Here is a 23,066-nt window from a genome sequence, read left to right as displayed (position 1 = left end):
CATAGCCTCCAAATTGGCCTTTATTAATAGCTGTCCTGATCTTAATAACAAATACGCTCTAATCTCCAGTCTGGGTGCTTCTGAGGTGAACAATTACATAGAGCAGAATAGATCATATGGGTATTTAGAGGCACCTCTCACTCAGGAGTGCCTAATTTCACCTTCAGACCATCCAGACAGTGTTTTGGAGAGCTGTAGATACAGAGCTCTTCCGTCTCAAGGCTTTGAAGCTAAAATACCTTTCTAGATATGATAGTGAAATAGTCACCTTGAATTAAGGTTGCTGGCAATCTTAAAAAGTCCTTATTGAGCTTTGAGTGCAATCAGATGGTACTTGCTTATAAATGAGAGTTAATGGAAACATTAAACAGTACAAGCTACTGTGACCCATGCCTCCAGAATATTAAGCACATTTTAAAATTGTGGAACACCATCTATTCCTTTGTGTTCTGTAAAATATTACTTTTTCTAACCAATATTCTCTGGGAGCAGGTTATTTGAATTGTTCAGCATTCTACATTTGCATGTAGTGTGTATTTCTAATTTATTTCCTCGCTTATCTGGCTACTATATATTTCTGGTTGATACTATACTCAGTTTCTCTTTAATTATTCCATCTGCCAGTAGAGTGTGATGCATTTTAGAAGCTGGTTGGTTTAGTTGTTGAAGCTTTGAGTTTTGGAACTGAATGGGATGACATATTCTTCATTTAGCAGAACGGGCTAAGAAGAATTACATACCCCAAGTGATAAGCTTGGAACTGCTAAAGAAATGCCAAAATCCAATTTTTTTCCTCTCTCTAGTTGTCTAAACATCTATTAGTCTCTTGAAGGGAACTCATAAATCCTGCAAATTTAGTTTCTCTGAAACCAACTCTAACAGTTGTCCTTCCTACTAATCATGTTTTATATCAATTTTATATTTTTCAATATTCAATAAACATGTCTTGTGCTTACTGTACTTGTTGGAAAGTATCTGCAGTATAGGCTCTATGAGGACAGTTATTAATCAGCCATTTCAGATGGCTGTAGGGTTAGTTTAGTAAGTGTATCCATTTATCTTTTTTCTGTTTTCTTCTTTGTTCTTTCCATTTATCCAATATGGAATTTCTTTTATTCTTTTTGGTTTATTTCTACCAGGGTATGTCAGAAAGAAATTTAACACATAAAAAATGAAAAAAAAAAAAAACCAAACAATCAAAAAAAAAAAAACCCAAAAAAAAACCAAAACAAAACCCAAACCACCCAATAGCTGAAAGAAAGAAAATATACCACCCTTTGGGTTTCATTCATGAAAAGATCTTTGCATTATATCCACTTAAATCTGCATTAAAAAATAACAATAGAATGCATGATCTAACAGTGATTCTTTAAAGCAGTGGATAATTTACACATTAAAGTGAAATGTAGGTTTAAAAGCAGGAGTGTAGGATTGAATTAGAGTGAAGAGTCAGAATGATATAGTCCTGTATGAAAATGGTCTCGGTTTCCTGGGGGTATTGTCCTTCTGGTGTAATGAGACTTGCAGATAACAATCAGGGACTGTGGATAGATCAAGGCACAGCAATACATTGAGAATGGCACAGCAAGTAATGGCTCTGGGGAAACAAATGAATGTGTCTGCTAGATAAACAGCATTAAAAGTTTCTGTTCATCACCAAGTCCAGGCCTCTAAAGATTAATAATCCCTGAAAAATGGAGTGTTGGGTTTGAATGGCAAGGTTTTGGTAGCAGGGGGGTGCAGCAGTGGAAGCTGGAAGCTTCTCCCATTTCCAGCAGAGCCAATGCCAACCTCCAGGATGGACCATGGACCTGCCACCAGCCAGGCTGAGCCCAGCACTGACAGTGGCAGTGCCTCGGGCATAACAGATTGTAGAAAGGGAAAAAAACTGCTGTGCAACAGCAGCTGCAAGGGAGGAGTAGGAGTCTGTGAGAGGAGCAGCCCTGCAGACAGGCAGGGCAGTGCAGAAGGAGGGGCAGGAGGCGCTCCAGGTGCTGGAGCAGAGGTTCCCCTGCAGCCCCTGGTGCTGCCATGGAGAGGCAGCTGTGCCCTGCAGCACAGGGGGGGCCTGGCAGCAGGGATCCAGCTGCAGCCCGGGGAGGAGCCCAGGCCAGAGCAGGGATGTGCCCAAAGCAGGCTGTGAGCCATGGGAAGGCTGTGCTGGTGTCCTGGTAGAGAGAGAAGCCCACGCTGGAGCAGGTTTGCTGCCAGGACTTGTGACCCCCGTGGGGGACCCACACTGTGCCTGGAGGATGTACCCACACAGGGGATGCATTCTGGAACAGTTCCTGAAGAACTGCAAGCTGTAGGAAGGCCAAGTTGAAGAAGTTCATAAGGGGCTGGCTCCCGCAGGAGGGACCCCATGCTGGAACAAGAGGGGAAGCATGGGAGGAGTCGTTCTCCTGAGGAGGAAGAACCTGCAGAGACAATGTGCAGTGAACTGACCATAGCCCTCATTCCCTTGCACCACTGTGAAGGGGGAGACAGAGAAAATTGTCAGTGAAGTCCAGCCGAGGAAGAAGGGAAGGGTGGAGGAAAGGTGTTTTATCATTTGGTTTTATTTCTCATTGTCCTACTCTGATTTCATTGGCAATACTTTGAATTAATTTCCCCAAATCAAGTCTGCTTTGCCCATGACAGTAATTGCTGAGTGATCTCTCTCTGTCCTTTTCTCAACCCACAAGCCTGCTGTTACATTTTCTCTCCTGTCCAGATGAAGAGAGGAGAGATAGAGGAGCTTTGATGGGCACCTGGCATCCAGACAAGGTCAACCCCTCACAAATACTAACTTTTAGGAGATTTTTTTTTTTTAATCCATGCTGCAGTTGTACTTTTATGGGTTCACATATTGCAGGGAGGCACTGGCCATTTATCAGGATGCTAATGACTGGTAGTTATGTGTCCAGGTACTTTGTAACCACTGGGTTGCCCGACAACAGAGGTCACTGGAAGACAGATGGCTCACAAACCAGTTTAAAGATCTCCTTCACTTTTTCTTTTTAAGGGCACCATCAGGGCTTCAAATATTCTAAAATTTCCACATTGGGATTATTGTCCCCTCTTTAAAATTCCATGTGTCAGGAGGCTTCCATGGTAGCCTTCAAACAAAAAAAACCCCTTCCTAACAGAACTTCCATTGATTGCTAGAGTTATTTAAAGGCTAACAATAAAAAATCATAGACTTCAGGCCCCGTCAAGGCAAAAAGGAAACAATAATTGCAATTTGCAAGCCTCCTGCCGTGGGTACAGGAGCTGGGGCTGGCAGAAAGGAAGATCTGAGATTTTAATGGCTGCTGCAGCAGGTCGGGGGAGATGGGCCAATTCATTCCTACATCATCCCATGATAAGACAATTTGTCAAGGTGAAAAGATGAGCGTGAGGTAGAAGTGTGCCCAGATGACTCTCAGCTCAGATGAAAGCGTGAATATATGGGAAGCTATACAGGAGCTTATTTGGTGACTGCTCATCTCTCTAGGTAGAGACATCCCCAAATGAGAGACCTTTTCTGTCTCAGTAGCACCAAATAATATGGTTTCTTACCCCATGTGTTTTCCTGTACCCAAGTCTTGGATTGAAGGAAGTCATCTGAGTGTTAATACAGTAATTTGCAATTCAACTCTTTTGCCAAAGGAAGGGAAGGAGGCACAGGGACAGCCACATTTTCTAGAAGCTTCCCTCCCTTTTTGCAAGGTCAGGGCACAGGCCTGTGAGATTTCCCTGTATTAAAATATAAATAAATAAACAAAAATGGGGGTATGAACTGGCAGGTTCCCAGCTTGGAAAATGTTTGGTCTGCCTTTGGACACTAACAACTGTGAGTGAAGTCCCATCAAACCTCAAACGAGCACCTCCTCTTCTTGCTATTATCCACTTTGCATTCTCAGTTTGATAAGGTACCAGAAAGGAAATTGATGGTACCCAAACTGAGAATGAAACATGGACAACTTTTTCTCAGAGCTGAATTTCTCTTCTGATTTAGAAACACTTGTAGGTGTATATGGACTAATCCCTGTGAGACAATGTGGAAATAAAAGAGGACATGAAAGAGCAGCTGACTGCAAACTTTATGATGGATGAGTCTGAAAGTCACTTGTTCTACCCTAGAATCACAAAGAAGCACTAATACATACATACGTGGACTTTATTTACCTCAGGTCTGATTTTGCTGTTGTTGAACTGAGAGTTTTCTCTTTGACTTTGCTGAGGTGTAGATTTGGCCCATTGCACATAAAGTTAATTCATTAAATGTAATTCTGTATTGTTTCTTCTTTTTTTCAGAATGCTTGAGGATGATCTAAAACTCAGCAGTGATGAAGATGATAATGAACAGGTAATTACACCTAATATAAGTGTATAGACCTTTTAAATTAACAAAGTTATTTCATTGGTTGGACCTGTTTGTGTGTTGACATACTATATTTGCATGAAAAGCATTTTGGTGTGCTGCAGAATCCATTTGCTTAAACCTTTGTTGCCTCCTTCTCATTAGAGGAAACAATCTCAAACAGGAATGTGTTTCAGTTGTGCTGGTTCACTTTGTGAAGTGGATTGAGCTAAGCCAAAATATGACTTATTAACCTTTGAATTAGAGACCACATAGAGCATCACCCAGGAAGAGCCAATGTGTTCTGAGTCTCTGTCCTCCATTGTACCAAGATAACTGTGCAACAGCCTCCCCTTGCTTTGCACCCATTTTCTGAATTTATGAGCTTTTTCGAGGTGTGTGTAAGAGGACCGCATAAGAGCACCAACACAAGCACAGAGTTTGTTTGTACTTTGCAATCCATTTATACAAACCCACACAAGAAAATTTGGTCTGTAAGTTTTTGTTCCAGTCAGAGAGTAAAGGGTTGGGAGTCCACAGTAATCCAGTGAGTCCTGTTTGTGAAAGGGAAAGCCCTCAGGATGTAGCTCTAAATCAATACTAAAAGTTTCTCCACGTACTTGGGATATTAATGAAGAATCATTTTCAGAAAACTGGCTCATGTCATTCTCTATCCTTCCCACTTTATAAATATTTATGTATAATGCTGGGAAAGAAAGCTGGTGAAATTCATATTCTCAACATTCTTATCAGAAAAAAAATGAAACTTTGTGTTAAATTCATCCTTCATTTTACTTTATATATGCAATAGGTTCAAATGTTTAAATGTCTGCAATAGAGAGGAAGGTAATGCTATAATTCAGCCTAAAATCATCTGTTCAGTCTGGGAAATGTTAATTATAGGCCAATCATTCTTTCTTATTTATTTTTAAACCACCTAAATGTTCTCCTTCAGCCTACCTCATCCATCCTTAGGGTCATGCCAGGAAAGATTTACCTTCTGGTGAAAGTTGACCCCTTAGTCATACAAGTCAGTATTTTTTAGCACCGGCAAGACTCTTAATGTCTTCTGAAGCCAAAGGGTCAAAATCCTTGTGCAATGCAGTGTTGTGCAAACACAGTGACTAATGACACCATAAGATTTGCAAATTTGCCCAAATGATCCTGTAAAATGACATTGTGATCCTGAGATGCCTAAAATACAGAAATGGAAATATATTGTCAGGTAGCAGCTAATGTTGTTTTCCCACAGTAACAGTTTTCTAGTGACTTAAGTAGAATTTGCAGAGTTTATGGAGTTCATACTGCTAGGCTGAAATCCCTTATCACTGGTGAATGGAGAGGCAGAGACCTGCACCAGTGTTTGCTGACCTCAAATGGATAGCCCCGACTGACTTGAGCAGATGCCATCTCTGATGTTAGCCCCAAGCAGGGAAGAGCTCAGTGCACAGAGGGGTCCTGACAGCTCTGGAGCCCTCCCTGCTGTCAGTGTGGGATGTGCCTGTCACCCAGCAGCATGCTGAGGGTGAGCAGTGTCCCTGCTCCAGGCCAGGGCTGCAGCCTGGGCCCTTCTGTGGTGGGGACGTGGAGCTGCAGGAAGCCTCAGACTGCTCCAAAGCTCCTCGTGTCTTCCCAGAATACATTCACAGCTTGGGCTGCAGACAAACAGAGAGCACCACAGGGACCATTCATGGAGTTTCTCAACATTTTGTATTACTTAAAAATATTTTTGATTTTTTCTCATACAGTCATTTTATTTAGAAGGAATCTTCTGAGATCATCAAGTCCAGCTCTTAACTGAGCACTACCAAGCCCACCACTGACAGCCCAATTTGGCTTCACTTATTAACTGACCTGTATCTTTAGTGTCCAGTAACTGGACACAACTGCACACTGAGAACATTTCTTAAATGCCCTGCACTTCAAGGGAACCTTCAGCTCTCCTGTGTACCCCACATATGTGTGGTTGTATCTCTTCTATTTGTTTTACAAATAGAGTATAGGCAAAATTATACAGCTCACTCAGGAGTTATACATTCCTCATTCAGGAATTTAGGTTTCCTGAATTAATGACTGTAAGTTTCTGCCTGTGTATTGTTGTCAGGCTAAAACCTTGCAGGACTCTGCTGCATCTCTCATTCATTACACCTCAGCAGCCTCTGCCACATCTCTTTAAGGAGAGGGGATTGGAAACTGGAAGAAAGGTTGATCTGGCCCACTGGTCAGACACATAAACAACAAAAAGTAACTTCAAGGGCTTTTTCAACATAAATATTTTGCAGTCAAGTGACTGTTGTTATTCAGGTGTACACATGTGCTCATTCTGGCAGGGAGAGAAAAGATTAAAACTCTTGGCTTAAAACCATTCTAGAAGTTTATGCAGCATTTCCATAAGGAAATTGAATCAGTCTTTACAGTCTTTAAGATTTTTTCTGCTATAAGCCTGCAGCCAGTGTGAAGCATGAGCTGGCATTTACTCACTTTTATTCAAAAACCCCAACACAGCATGTAAATATTGGGTTTGTTTCCTTTATTTCTACTCTAATTTTAAGGAAATCAAAATTCTTTGGAGCAGTGGTCAGCAGGAAGCCCTAGGATTTCTCCTGTGAGAATTGCTATGGACCCTTCAATTTTTACAGGATAGTAGTGACACTGATCCATAACTGTACTTGGAAAGCAACTTTTAGTGAAAGTCTGTAGAATGTGGGGAGAGTTTGATCTATCAGCCCATGTTCTGAGACGAGCAGTAGTCCATTTGTCAAGGTGGAAGATTGTTAGAAACACGGCTGCAAGAAACAAAGCTCTTCTGTTTGCTCCCTCACTCCTATGAACGAACACCCTTATTAACTGTATTGCATTTACTCAGGTGTCTGAGGGCCTTTACTGTTTCAGGTGTTACAGATCTCCTTCCTTTTCTCCCCTCTGCTGAGGAGGAGCACAGCCACACAATAGCTCCAGTCAGTCATGTAACTGAGAAGTTGAGCTTCATTTCTGGATAGGATAGGATAGGAACTGGCAGGTTGAAGTCAATGGAAGGTATTTATTCTACAGATAGCATCAGCAAGGCTATTCCTGGTTGTGCTGCCCACTTTAGGCATTCCCTTTTCAAACAGAATTTTGAATAACTGGAAATTGCTCCTAAAAATTATAAACATGATTTGGAGAACCCTCCTTAATGTGTTATGTTTATTTTGGTTAAGGCACACATGATGATGGCCTAGCAACATATCACCAAGAAAATGCTGAAGGAGACTAAACACTTTAATTTCACCCCAGGGGGTTTAAGACACTTCAGCAACTGAGAGCTGACTGCAAATTCAACCTCCTAGTGTCAAAGTGCTGCAAATTGCATGGAAACTCTGTAGGTTCTTTTCCTTTTAGCCTTCTGGCAGCTGTGGGCTTGATGCAGAAATGGTTGAGTGAATTTCTTTGGGCTGCAACCTGCAGGAAGCCCAGTGAGATGTTCATTGTGGGTGCCTTCAGATTTCAAATGTAGAGTTAAAGTACCCTAGAGATATGGAGAAGTTTGAGAATGGAGTTTGTTTTGTGAGGATGAGTGTTTGGGCTATTTTTGACCTTTCTAGGGCTAAAGCGATGCCTAGGGCTGTTACAACTAGGGCAGTTATTTTCATGGAGAGATGTATGGTTGTTGGAGGGGTTTTTGTGGGGATGATAATGAGGTGATGAGGAATCCTGCTAGGATGCTTCCTAGTGCAAGGCGACTGCATTGTCAATTTTTGGACCATGTAGATCATTGCAGTAGAGCATGGGGCAAGTCACAAGGACTGCACCCCAAACTCCTGCCAGCACCTTCTGGTGCAGCAGTGAGGGACTGCATTTACCCACACCTGTAAACACAACCTGCACCTACACCTGTAACACAACCTGCACCTACACCTGTAACACAGCCTTAACCTACACCTGTAACACAGCCTGCACTACACCTGTAACACAACCTGAACCTACACCTGTAACACAGCCTTAACCTACACCTGTAACACAACTTGCACTACACCTGTAACACAGCCTGAACCTACACCTGTAACACAACCTGCACTACACCTGTAACACAGCCTGCACCTACACCTATAACACAACCTGCACTACACCTGTAACACAGCCTGCACCTACACCTGTAACACAGCCTGCACCTACACCTATAACACAACCTGCACTACACCTGTAACACAACCTGAACCTACACCTGTAACGCAGCCTGAACCTACACCTGTAACACAGCCTGCACCTACACCTGTAACACAGCCTTAACCTACACCTGTAACACAGCCTGCACCTACACCTGTAACGCAGCCTGAACCTACACCTGTAACGCAGCCTGAACCTACACCTGTAACACAATCTGCACTACACCTGTAACACAGCCTGAACCTACACCTGTAACACAGCCTGCACCTACACCTGTAACACAGCCTGAACCTACACCTGTAACACAACCTGCACTACACCTGTAACACAACCTGAACCTACACCTGTAACACAGCCTGCACCTCCACCTGTAACACAGCCTGCACCTCCACCTGTAACACAGCCTTAACCTACACCTGTAACGCAGCCTGAACCTACACCTGTAACACAACCTGAACCTACACCTGTAACACAGCCTGAACCTACACCTGTAACACAACCTGCACTACACCTGTAACACAGCCTGCACCTACACCTGTAACACAGCCTGCACCTACACCTGTAACACAGCCTGAACCTACACCTGTAAACACAGCCTGCACCTACACCTGTAACACAGCCTGCACCTACACCTGTAACACAGCCTGAACCTACACCTGTAATGCAACCTGCACTACACCTGTAATGCAACCTGCACTACACCTGTAACACAGCCTGCACCTACACCTGTAACACAGCCTGCACTACACCTGTAACACAGCCTGCACTACACCTGTAACACAACCTGCACTACACCTGTAAACACAGCCTGCACCTACACCTGTAACACAACCTGCACCTACACCTGTAACACAGCCTGCACCTACACCTGTAACACAGCCTGCACCTACACCTGTAACACAACCTGCACTACACCTGTGAACACACCCACAGTGCAGACACTGTGGAGGTGGCCATGTGACACATGCTTTGTCCCATGGACAAAATGCTGATTTTCACATCTCATTGTGGGTGATTTGGGATTAAAGACACACAGAAAGTGATGGGTTAGATCTGGAATCAATTTTCATTTACAGCTGAGAAGCAGTTATTGATGCTGCGCTCACAGTTCAATAAAAGATCTAAAGATATAGACCTTGTGTTTCTCTTTCAATGTAAGCAGCATAATCAGTGTCAAATGTTTTTACAAAGAAAATTGTATTGACAGTTTTATTAAAATTGCTGTCTTTAAAGTTTTAAGTTATCCACCATTTGACCTACTTTAATGGTTTTTTAATATGTACGCTGACCAACCCAATGGATTTTTATCTCACATATTTATAATATCAGGTACACATCTGTTTAATATATTATTTGAGAGGTACTGTAACATGTAAGCATTGCTTGGATTGTGAACTCTCTAGGTGTTGTCAATTGGCACATGCATCAGTATTACATTCAGTATGGCACAGGGTATTCAGACTGGCTGCAAGAGGTGCAATCAAGGCAGATGACAGACATGCTATTAGCAAACCAGGAGATGACAAGGCATTTCAGAGATGCTAATGTTAACACTCTTCTCTGAGGAAGGACACAGCTTTTTAGATGGCTTTATTGCTCTGTTAAAAAAGCACATCAGAAATTAGGAAGAGTAGTGAAGATTTTTAATTAGTAGCTCAGTTCAGCTGAAAGAGCTTAGATAAAACACAGGTTAGTATTTTTGTTCTCTAAAACACCTCTGTATAATTCAAATAAGCTTTGAGCTCAAAGGCATCCAAATGAGTTGTGCCTGGATACAGTATTTTAAGTAGCTGTGGTGTACCCAATTTTCTTTAACCAGCTCCCCTTTGTTCTTCTGCCTAAGGAATAGTCCTGTTAACCTTTTAAATGTGTACTTAATTTAAAGCACATTGCTAGTGTTCTGTGTGTTTTTGAACCAAAGAAACTTTGATACTAGTTACAGACCTGCTCCATTTTCAGTATTTCATGTATATAGTGGTTTTGGCAGAACAAATCAATAAGATATTTTTCTTTTCTATTTGATTTTTTTTTCTTCTCCCCTTAGTGACTGCCACTTTTCTGAAAACCCTAGAAACACAAGACATGCATGTAGTCCATGGCCTTGCTCTATTGTTTGTATTTTACATAAACATAATTCTTTTTTGCTAGGTTAGTATTAGGTAATTAAATTCAAAATGTTTTCCTTTTTAGCTGAGCCTTAAAAGGTAATCAGCCATAAGCTGAGCTTTGTGTTCTTATAATACGTGCTGAGCTTTCAATGCCTTTATTCAAGTTCAATTTTTTAGAATTTATGAAGTTCTAAGGCATAATATGCCTTCATTGTATCATGTAAACATTTTTTAAAGTGCAACAGTGATCACTTTCCTTGTAACAATAGATATCCTTACCTGTTGTATTTTTTCCCATTTTTTAGCTGGATCCTGAACAAGCTGTTTACCTCCCCAAGGTTTCTCTACATTTCCATTTACTTTGTTATCAGCAGAAAGGCTGAAGAACAGCTCTTCAGTAATGACATCAATACTGCACACACAGTGAGAGAGGTCATCTTGTCAAAGCTATAGAAAAATCAGATGGATTAGGAAGAAACTAGGTACAAAATAACTTTGATAGAGTCTTTTAATGTAAACAGTTTATCTGTCATTGGGTTCCATTGAAATCCCAGAGTGGTGCAGCATCAGTTGTAGCCACAGCAGTGTGTGTTTGATAAAGAACACACATTCCAATGTCTAAGATTTGCAGTCATGCTTTATAATTGTAGGGAAATGTTTTCATTAAGCCATTAATGAAAACAGAAGCTATTAGGATAATACAGTCATTCTCCAACCTTGTCAGTCTCTAACCATGAAAAATCCTTTCATGGATATATGTCCCTTCTTGCTACCTCAGTCCATTTTAATTGTTATTCAAATTATTTTATTGTGCACAACACTGGGTGAAACAACAATATATCAGCTGTGTGAGTTAATAGTCCAGCTTGTATTAGGCAAATCTTGGGTGCTAAGAGATTTGATGACTGAGGTATCTAAGGTTATAATTCACATGGTAATAATGCAGGTTCATATCATTTGTTTATTATCAGCAGAAGCTTTCAGTAGCCACCCTGAGATCTGGGCTGAGCTGTCTGCAAAAGCATAGCACACCACTAAAACACAAAGTGTTATCAAAAGCTTTTAACTTGTTCAGATTCACAGAATCACATGTAATTTTTTTCTCACACATGTTGTTATTGTGGAGGCCATCCATCAGTGAGGAAGGGGATTGATACAACCAGGAAGAATGGTTGCTGTAGAGATCAACAAGAAGGACTTTGCCCCTGGAGCTTGCAGTGTGCTCTTGCCTGGGCTCTGGGGCAGCACCTGCCCAGACCAGCACAGGAGCTGGAGGAACCCCATCCTTCCCACTTCACCTTTTCCAAGTGTTTCCATGGCCTGACACTGGCAGCTCAGTGTCAAAAACCCTCCACCACAGTAAAGAAAAAATAGAGGAAGAGAAATGCTGGCAGGCAGATAGCCCTAATGAAGTGAGAATGACATGCCTGAGCTGAAAAGATTCACATGTGCATCTTCAAGAGGCCTTCTCCTCTCTTCCCCACAAGAAAGCAGGCACTCCACAATCCCCCAGCACTCTAACAGGGGCTGCTCTTGGGTTCCCTTCTGCCACCAGCCTGAGGCTACCAAGCTCTGTCAGCCCCACTGTCTGACACAATTCGTGTGAGAGAGAAGCTTTAGAGCCACTGATGCCTCTGTCACTACTTAAAAAGAGGTCATTCCTCAGGACAGCCATAAGAGGCTGATGCTGGAGATCTGCCAGCCTTTTTGGGGTGGGACAGAAGAGGGACATGAGGCTTTCAGTCCACAGGATGGGCCATGTACTCTGTGTGTGTGCATGGTTGCACACAATTTCTTTATTATAAGCATGATGAAAATATATTTCACCAGAGCCTCTTGCTATGTATGCTACTTATGCAAAAGCCCTGTAGCGTTTTGGCAACAAAGCGGAGGCAGGAGCAGGTGAGAGAATTGATCAACCCCAGCATTGTTGTTGCTAAGGGAAAAGCCAGCCTTGGCCATACTGTCCTGTAAAATAAATCTGAAGTCTGTGATACCTGCAGGCCATCTCAGTGCTCAACACTCACTAATCTGACCACATAGGACACATTTATCTCCCTTTTCTCCTCTGAAGGAGAGTGGGATTTTTATCATGAATGTCTTATGAAGCATTTTGGTGAAGAAGGTGTCTGGTTTTCTTACACTGGCCATCTGCAGCACTGCTCCTCTGTAAAAGCCTAAGCAACTGTCTATGAACTTCAAAATCTGAATTCCTGGGAGTTTTTTACACTGATAGAGGATAGTGCTAGTGCTGGGTTTGAGACAGGGAGCAAAAGGCTGAAGGAGGGACTCATAGGTGACCAGAAAAACCATAAAGTAGGTGCTGGAAAGGGCATGATAAATCCAGTAATTAGCCTCTGTCAGCCAGAATAAGGAGAGAAGTGAAAGTTGATCTCTCCTGGAGGTATTCCAGAAAGAGAACAGTAATGAAAGCTAAACACCCTAATTTTTCTTAGGATGAATTCATCTGCCACTGCAAGGTTTGCTGGGGTTGTAGGTGCTCTGTTCTGTGCTGGCAGGATGAATTTTCCCTGCACACAGGGACAGGTCAGGACCACAGTGTGACAGTGCAATTGATTTGAGCAGGGTGTTCTCGTGGAGAGTGTGCTTGCTTTTCAAAAATTCCAATTTCATGGCAATACTATTAAGTATAATTTTTGGAACTGTGCAATTTAGTGATCAGTCATGTGAGCAATGTACTAAACCAGACCAAGGTCTGCAGAGTTATTTCATATGTGTTTATTTCTTTTGTCTGCTTGTAATACATTTAATATTCATCATAGATGTAATGTTCAGTATAAATTAAAATCCTCAAAGTCTTTATTTCCTGCACAGGAAATAAATGGGCAGCAGGAACAGCAGCAACATCAGTTCACTGCCACTGCTGTGACTCTGCCCTTCTGCTTCTCAAGTCTAGGGAACCATTCATTTACTTAAAGTAGGAGAAGACTAAGGACAGACTGGATTCCCAAAGAAATGAGGAAAAGGTCTTTATCACAAATGGAAGACTAAGGGCACAAACTGCAAATGAGCAGGGGCATGAGGGGCTGTGTCTGGAGGTGTCTGCTTGTCCATTGTGGCAGAGCAAGGGAACATTGAAAAACTAACAATCAGGCACTGCACTCTAAAACTACACCTCGTACAGAGAGAGAGAAAGACTTTAATAATAAAACTACAAAATATCAGCACTCTTCAGATAAGTTCCAGGGATTGAAAAGATGGTTCTCCTGCTAGAACTGGGAAACTGAACAATACTCAGTTTGTGGTGGCAGTCTCCAGCTGGACAGTAAGGTCACAGGATATTTTTTGAAACAAGCCTTTTGCTGCTTATTCCTTGACGGAAGTTTGGGGAAAATTCTTTGTTTCTCTTAAAAAGGATTCTTGACCTTTTCTATGTTTCTTCTGCCTCTTCAGTTTTTTAATCATGTGATTAACATGATGAAGTGCGGCTATGGAGTAAACCCAGCATTTTTTTTTATTTTTTATTCGCCTTCTAGAGGGTTGAACCAAGCACACATTTTAGAAAAATCATCAGTAAATAAGACAATGGCTTAGTTTTAGTTACCAATAGATCATTTCTATTTTCCCAATAGGGTTATCATCCACTAAGCCTTGGTCATTTGTGATCAGTTTGTAACAAATTAATTTCCAGGAAATTATGTTTCAAACCACAATTTAAGTGTGGATCTTTTTTCTTAAAAATGGACCATCCCGTACAGTTTTCCAAATTTCTGTCACCAGGGATGTATAGTTGTTTTCCAAATAAAACAATTCTTATGAAAAATCAGGTCTAGCTCTAGAAAGAGTTCCATTCCCTGCCATGGTTGGTACTGTAAGAACACTTATATCTGCTAGGTTTGGTGAGACATTGGTGAGCATTGTTAAATTAACTTGACAGTCGGTTGGAAGGGATCTCAGGAGATCATCAAATCCAACTCCTCTGACAAGGCAGAGTCACCTGGGGTGGATTACAATGATTCTTAGGACTGCAAAAACAGAATAAGTAGAATTTTTAATGTCATATTACAACTTCTCCTTTGTTGGATTGGGGACTCAAAATTAATACAAATAGCGGCTTCTCATCAAGAGCATTTTTATGGGAAAGGAAGACATTGTTTCAAGCCTCTTTTGTCAATGTACATTAGTACTGAAGTCCTACAATAAGCAAACATGTTCTGTGAGTTATCTTTGCAGCAGGGCTGCTCACTGACAGATAGCTGTAACAATTTCTATTGTAAAGTTCACCAAAGACACTGAGTAAACTGAAACCTGTGTGGTGACAGCAACAATGCTCACAGTATCCACAGTGGCTAATTTAAAACCAGCTCAGATATGTCTACACAAGCAGCCAAGCACTCCTCAGAGTGCACAGTATGTGCAGCTCTTTTCTGTTTAAAAAAAAAAATAATAGAATAGTTCTTCAAGAATTAGAAGTGGCCACATTTGTAATTGCGCACTTTCTTAGTTTGATTTACATGATTACAGTGATAGAAAACAGGGTTTTGGAAAAAACTGCTGATGGAAGCCCAAATATTTCCTTGTTGTTGCTCAATTAAAAACAGTTCATATTCATCAAGGATGAAGGTGACTGCTAAACCACAGACAGACTGGTTTGGATTTGGTCACTTAAACTCTTTTTTTTTTTTTTTTTTGTTTTACCCAACTTCCACTGCAACAATTGAAATTAAATTTTCAGTATTTCAAGTGCTCCTGAGTCTGTAAAGCCATGAAGGTTACAGGATTGCTCAAAGCAATGATGGGAGCTCTTTGTGCCTCATGCGCAGCGAGGGCTCAGTGAACCATTCTGATTTGCTGATACCACATGCTTGGTGACTTGATATTATAAAAAATGGGTTTTGGCTAATCCATTCCACACATTTGAATCCTGAGGGGGAAATACTCATTTTTTAAGCTGTGACATGAGGAGGACAATATCTTTTCCATTGTTTTTGGTCCTAGATCCAGTAACACTGGCCTTTTTGTCCTCGAGGTGAGGCTGACTGAGAACATCACACACAGAATCTCAAATGCAAGGTTGCCAACTTCATGTCAAAGGCAATTAGCAAGAAAGAAATAGAATCTCCTCTGTTGACATTAGGGGACAGGTAGAGGAGAATGTAACCAATGAAGTAAAGAATAAAAAAAAATGAGGAACACAACACACGTATTTATACATATACATACTGATCCTTCAGGCCTTGGGTTTTGGCTTTCTGATTCCAAGCACAATTCTGGATGGTTTGTTTGCTGCACACCATATTCTCCTCCAGAGGAGGCCCAACTGTATTTAGCACCAACTGTATCATCAGAGAATCAGAGCACAGCACAGCCAATCAGTTGTGGTTCTCAGCTGGTTACCTAGGATCATAGAGAAGGCATTCTGTATAAATAAGAGCATGGTGCTTTTCAAAACAAATTCCAAAACAAACTATAGCCTCGGAGAAGATATAAACTATATATATAAAACTTAACCAATGTGAAAAGTATCTTTATTATTACTGTACTGTTGAATCAAGTCTCTGAGGAGTCTCTTCTATACCTACAGTACACGAGAAGAGTGGTGGATTATAAACTTATTTGTATAGTCGCTTGGCTGTTCACCCAAGCAGGCAGAGCTGGTTAGAAACTGGGAAATAAATCTGAGTTAGAGTTGCAGCAGCTCATGGAAAAAGGGGGAAAGTTTGAGCATGAAGGCCTGCCTTCTTCTGCCAGCACATTCAATGGCATGAAGTGTCCTCTATCTCACCCTAAGAGATTCTCTAAGGCTCAGCAAGTGCCTTCTTAGCTGGCTCACCAGTGCTTCTGAATCAAGAGGGTGAGGGGGCATTCTTGACAAAAGATTGTCTAATCTCACTTTCTCAAAATCAAATAGTTTTCAATGGAAATTCTGAATTTTCAGTTATGCAATGGAAAATACATCTTTTCTTTGGATAGCAGACCCTTTGCCTGTAACACTTCACCAAAAATATAATTTGCATTTTGCAGATGCCAACTATTTTACTTGGTTATTTTTGAGCCATCCTCTTTTCAGTTCATTCATCTCTCCTTTGTGATGTAGGAAAGTTGTACTGACTGGAATACTTTTTCTGGTTCATTCAATCCAAAAGACAGTCAGGTAATAGCTAGTGATGAATAGAAGCATCATTTTCACATTTTGCAGTCCTTGTTCATAATCTAGAAGTAGTTTGTGCTTATTCCTGTGTTTAATATTTTGTGTAATAATTAAATAGCTTCTAACAAAGTAAATTTATGGGTAAATCACACTACAGAACAAGTACAGCACAGTGCAGGTGCCCTTTCAGCTAATGGTAAAACAAGTAGCATTAAAATCGGTTGTAGAGGTAGGAGTCATTCACAGATACAAGAATCAGGGTAAAACATCCCTGGGCAAAATCTCTCTGATGGATGAGCCTCTGTGTCTTACTGCTTTTCACACATCCCTCGTCTTCTTCCTTCTTATTCAAGACTGGAGTCAGCTGTTGAAATAAGATCTTAGGGAGCGGAAGCACAATTATTCAGAGGCCATAATTGTTAAAAAAAATCAGAAGAAAATTACAAATTAAAGTGGAATGATTGTCTGGTTCACTCTGACTTCCATTTTCTAATCATCCTAAATTATTTTAATGCATGTTTTCAAGCTCAAAATTAGCAAAGGTCCCATGATGTAATTCTCCTAACACCCATTGAATATTTCATTGTACCAGTCCAATTTCATTTCAATCTTTGGCAGCAGCATCTGTCACTCAGGGCACATATATGGGGGTTTAGGGACCTCCCACCTGTTCTGTTTCTAGATAGTACTTTTAATACATGAAGTTCAGGAGTCATTGTGAAGTTAAAACCAATTTCTTACGTGTAAAGGCCTAGGAATATAAGATAAAAAAATAACTCTTAAAACATGTTTGTCTTTGAAATATCTTAAATTAATAATCAAAAGCTTGCATCAAGTCTAAAACAAATCAAATTCAGTGGTGAAGATGAGAAACAGGAATTATTAACTGAGTAGCGAGGCTGATGGAGGCTCAATGAGATCATTTTGTTCAAAGATTAAAGGCGATGAACACTGAAATAGTTGAGGAAGATGGGTATGAACACATCTGACTAGAGCTGCTAAATTCAGTAATGATCAAAAGTTAATTATCAAAGCAGAGAGAACTACTCAACACAGACAATTTGAGTCAATAGCTAAGCAGCCGAGAAAAGAAGTAATTTGGAAGAAGTATTTTCCTATAATGAAGTTATATAAAAGACGTACATTTCAAAGAAACCTGCCTAAAACAAGATTGCATTCTTCCTGATCAGAGAAAAATAATTAGCTCTAATTGACAGACCTGCTGCACACCAAATATTTTCAAACAATATGTTTCTGCATCAAAGCTTAAAGTGTAGAGTTACTCAATGTCACTTTGATTTTGCCTTCCTTTATCTTCTGCCACTGGGCATGCTCATGATATCGCAACAAATACGCTTTGAAAAATGAATGAGCAGCACCTACAAAACAAATAAAAACAGAAGGACAGATCCTGCATTTCTTTCTCTGATGGAATCCCTGATGTATTGTGTGCTGTGTTTAACATCCCCCTGATCCCACTCAAAGTGAATCCTTTGTAACAGGAAATGACCACTTATCTGGTGATCCAGCATTAAACTGGGCTGGCATGTAGATTAACCCAAGAGCTTGTAATGGTTTTTCAGTTTTGTATAAGCAACCATGTGTGTGAAAGACATTCCTCCAGCATGTGTCTCTTCTTAAGAGTTAGGAAAGTGTGATTTTCTTGTAACAAAGGGGAAAAAAAAGGTGGAAATTCTCCATGTAAAAATCTAGGGAAAGATATGTGCCAGAATGTTCACAGTCCAAGTAAACAAAATATATCTGTAGTTCTTTCTTCCTGAAACTGCTACCTTTCTTTCAGGGTAAATGGTTGTGATAGACATAGCTAAGTGGTCAAAAATCAAACATGCAGTTTAGACTCTGCTCTTTAATATTCTGTGACTTTGACATTGCCAGTTCTCACTCTCTGAAATATCTTCATCTTCTTTAATCTTTCATGTAAACAGTTTAGCTCACACCATCATGCATGGGCTCTCCAGAATATATTCTGCTGTACTTCGTATTAAATCAACGGCATTATCATTATTTACTTGTGATCCTAGACACTCTCCTCTCTGCTGTTTCCTCTTCCAATCTGTATTTTGATACCTGTTTTTGTGTAGTGATTTTTTGAATAATTCAGGGAAGAACCTTGATTTAGATGCAAGTTTCCCATGCTTGAACTCAGAATTGTTAAGGTCCAGCTATTTGGTATATAGACGAGTCATGGAAAATACCACTCTACAGTCAAAAAATATTCTGACATTGTGGAAGAATGTTTTTGAGTTTAAAAAATAATTTTCGTTTCCTGTAGGATGGGACTGAAACTTGGATTTTAGTGGGAAGTTTGAGAAACTAAAATGCCATTTTGGATGGTGTTTGAGTTCTTTTTAAATTAAGCATTTGTGTGTTGTTACATGTAGTTTATTACTTAGGAAGTTTCTTAATAGCATAATTCTGACTCTGCATTTGCAGAGAACTATTGGAAAGAGACACAATCACATTATCTCACTGTTGAGGCAGGGACCCCATTTCATCATAAGCTTGTTTGAGAAGGCATAATTAGGCTTGGGTTTCTCTCAATTACTTGTGCAATCTGAAGTTGAGCATTTCCTGAGGTTTAAGTGTTTTATTTAGCAGCCCTACTGTACAATTAATGTAATTGATTCCTATCATGCATTCGTTGATTTATTCTTTAGATGGAAAATATAATCCAAATGAAACAAATACATTTTTCTTTGCAAGCTGGGAGCCAGCCCAGAGGATTGCTGTTACACCATCCAAGCTCTCACAAGCTCTCATTCTTTCTCCCAAATTTTCAACTCATTATTAGGGATTTTCATGGATTTAAATGCAGATATTACCTTTGCTATGATGGGAGGCAAAAGTGCCAAACCAGCAGGTATTTTGAAAAACTAGCCCCATCATAGAGCTCAAGGGAAAATTCATTCTGGCAAAATTTGGAACCCGGTTGTGCAGATCCCAGAGGTTTCAAAAGTTCATAATTTTTCATAAAGGATTTAATTTGTCAAGGGCTTATATGAGCATTTTCTGAACCACTAATATTCACACTTCCTACGTAGGAACCATTTTATTTCCATCCCTAAGTATAGCAGAGGTTAAAGTTCCTCATCACAACCCTTCTCCTAAATGTCGGCAGGCTTTGTAAAAATACCTCTGGAGGTAATTAGGCACTAAAACTTTCCTTTCTATAATGGGTTTATGGATCAGTTGCCTTAATTCTGCCTCTCACTACTCTCTGTGCTTGTAATCTCACCAACCATCTGACCACTTTCCACATTTAAATCTATTACAGCCTTGTTCTGCAAACACCAGGAGGAATTCTCCGAAATGATACAACACCAGCTTTCTCTGCCAGTTTTATTTCCATCCCTCTTCCTTTAAAAGATTATTTACCTATTCCCAACAAAACAAGAGTGGGATGCAAGGTCGGTTCAGATTACATAATTATGGCAGAGAAGCATTAAAGGGAACAGTCTCCCCTAACATCTCGAGCAGCTTAAGCGGTGTGACAGACTGGCGCGGCGCTGCCATCGCTGCCCCCAGCTGTGTTGCTTAGCAACATTTTAATTCAAGAAGAATCGAAGGAGATGAAATCCCCGTGGAGAGGGAAACAGAAATAAGAGGGCCGTTGACAGATGATCTGAGTTGTTTCTTCTAATATACTGTGAAGATCACTGGCTCTTTTCATGAATGATAAATGGACTGTACACAGATCAATGGGTTCAGCAATAAACTGGAACCAGGCTCCATGTCTGAGGTGGTGCAGGCCGAGGGGCCCAAAGATTTACTCATTTAGATGATTTGGAGTGTGTTTTCTCAAAGGTTTCACAAGAGGAAATTGATCTGAACATTTGGTCATCTCTTGCCCTTTTCTGTTGCTGGTGAATAAAAACAGTTTTGGAAATGGAATCCTTTCTTCCCTCTATTTCTTCCTGTTGTTGTTCTTGCTCCTGATAGGGACAGATAGCTTGTGACAAAGGGGCCAGACCTCAGAGTGGGAAATGAAGTAACAGTCCTGAATGAGCAGTTGCTAAAGACTGGTGGCCATTAAAAATAAACAAACCCCACTGATATCACAAACTGGGGCAGGAGCATTTCAGACCCAGCACTATCTCTCTGAATGGTCCTACAGCCTGGGATGTTGGTGGTGAAGAGCTCCCATGAGCTTCATGATGTTTGCTTGCTTTGGTGTGGCTCTTGCTTAATGATTTGTTTCCCCCACCCCTCTTGTGTTTGCAGGCTGCCGAAAAGACAAAATTGAGAAACATTCCTGTAAAGTAAGTTATTTTTATATCCCTTTTAAAATGCAAGTTTAATGACACCGTTGTATACAATGACTAAAAAGACAGTAAGAGGGGTGATGAAGGAGATAATAGAATTCATGTTGCCCCTAATCATAGTAGTAAAAAGGTCAGTATCATTGAGGAAAGCTTTCGATTTCTCTTGTGTCCCTAATGATTGCACTCCTCAAGTTTCATCCAGTTTCCATAAATTAATGTATTGTCTATGAATAGCTGCCAAATAATCACAATCATGCTCAATACATAGTGCTTCTAGCCTTGGGGAGGTTTGTACATGCAAAAAAGATTATGATTTTAATTGCAATCCTCGAGAAGGTCTGACGGGGGAAATAACTAGGAATGTGCCAAATAATTTCTGGGCACCTGGGAATCTTTTGCACCTATGTATCAAGGCTTTGCTGTCCTGTTGATTAAGGGCTCTTTCTCCCTCTGTGCATGTGCCTCTCTCACACCATACACACACATGCATGTTTCTGCTCTTTGCACAGGGCTTTGTGAAGGATGAGCAAGCTACCAGGGAGCAATTTCAAGGGCATTTTATGATAAGTTCTTAAATCTTAGGGCACTAGCAGCAAGACTCAACCATATATCATTGAATTAAGGAAGTTGCTGTATAGATGTCCTGGCTCTTTGAGAAAAGGCATTTTCAGTTAAAGCTAACAGCATCAGTTATTCTGTTTAAATAATGAATACACCAGTCCTAATGGGCTCTTATGTACCAATAAAAACACATATTTAAACTTCAGTAGGTATTCATAGCAGTTTAACTACGTCCCAGTAACTGTATATTCCTGTTAAAGACAGAGTTCTTATCTTTTTAGTAGTTTGCTGATAATGCTGACTTTTAGACTGGAGTGGGTTTGTGTTTGTAAGAACACGCACTGACAGGACTCCCCAGTCATTGTGTCCTAGCACACATAACAGAAGAGTACAGTTCTATTTGTCACTTGGATTCCATCATGTATAGTCATTTACACCTTATAAAGTGAACACAGAATGTGTATGAACACTCCTTGGAGTGATTAGGGGATATGTCAGATGAACATAAATCACTCTCTCCTTATGTTTCATTCAGTCTGATAAAAATTAGAAATAGGATCCAGCAAGGACCTGATAGCATGTGAAACTTGTAATAAGACAAGGGACCTTTCTTGCCTATAGGGCTAGTTCAAATTCAGTGCAAGCTGAATTAAAGTCATTGTTAGCTGGGGATTGTTTAATAGAGAGTGAAATGAGCTGTGTTTTCATCTCACATCATACAGGATCCAGGAGTTGCAAGGTGATGAAATTCCTGGGGAGCAGCTCCAAAATAATCATTTATCATTCATACACTTTTTTATATATTTTAAGTCAAATTCTCAAGAACGACTCAACTGAATTGTATCTTCCCACTTATAACAGAGGCATTGAGCACTGCAATTATTAAACAGAATGTATGTGCCATTGACGTCAAATTAATCCACCAGAAAGATTTGGGAGCTGGGGAGAAAGGGTGATTTACATTGTTATATTTTATAGGACTTAAGTAAGGGTAATATTTTGAGATGGAAGAAGGCCAGATGGACAGTCTCACTCTTTCCACTTACATGTGTGTATTTCACCCTGTCATATTTCCCCCAACTGGTTGTTTAACTTCTCCTTGACTATGTTCATGGTGGCAGCTTCAATTAGTACCCTAGGGGATCCATTATACACATTAATTACACTGTGCATAACAAAGCAGCTGAAAAATCTGCCTAGTTTTGTTCAGTGACATGCAACTATTTAAGGTACCTGTGTACAATTATGAGTGTATGCTAAAGCTGTCAACGTAAAAAAAAAAAAAAAAAAAAAAAAAAAAAAAAAAAAAAAAAGAATACTGTCTTTAAGATAGCAGTAGTAGCCATGGATTGCATTTATGTCAGAGCCACACTTAGTACAGCTCAGGCTTGGCCAGCTTTTAGTAGCTGCTTTTGTAGCTCTCAAATGTCAAGGAGAATTTCACTTGAATTTTAATGTTCTTCAGCTATGCAAAATAAAGTTAGTAGCTTCCATTGTCATAAGGGCTGAAAGCTGTACAGATTCCTTCTACC

At 40.4% G+C, this 23,066-nt stretch overlaps 1 protein-coding gene across 5 annotated transcripts in view; it reads left to right on the top strand.

Moving 5' to 3' along the window:
• The window catches only part of AFF2 (ALF transcription elongation factor 2), a 323,600-nt gene that overhangs the window by 230,558 nt on the left and 69,976 nt on the right, over positions 1-23,066 (top strand). For all 5 annotated transcript variants that reach the window (XM_058032600.1, XM_058032601.1, XM_058032603.1 and 2 more), the window contains exons 8-9: positions 4,279-4,330; positions 20,933-20,970. In XM_058032600.1, the coding sequence (XP_057888583.1) occupies positions 4,279-4,330; positions 20,933-20,970 (90 nt within the window). The remainder of the gene's footprint in view (positions 1-4,278; positions 4,331-20,932; positions 20,971-23,066) is intronic.

Source organism: Melospiza georgiana, chromosome 12 (genome assembly GCF_028018845.1).
Source record: "Melospiza georgiana isolate bMelGeo1 chromosome 12, bMelGeo1.pri, whole genome shotgun sequence".
NCBI classification, from domain to species: Eukaryota; Metazoa; Chordata; class Aves; order Passeriformes; family Passerellidae; genus Melospiza; species Melospiza georgiana.
This window is presented reverse-complemented; position numbering and strand designations above follow the sequence as displayed.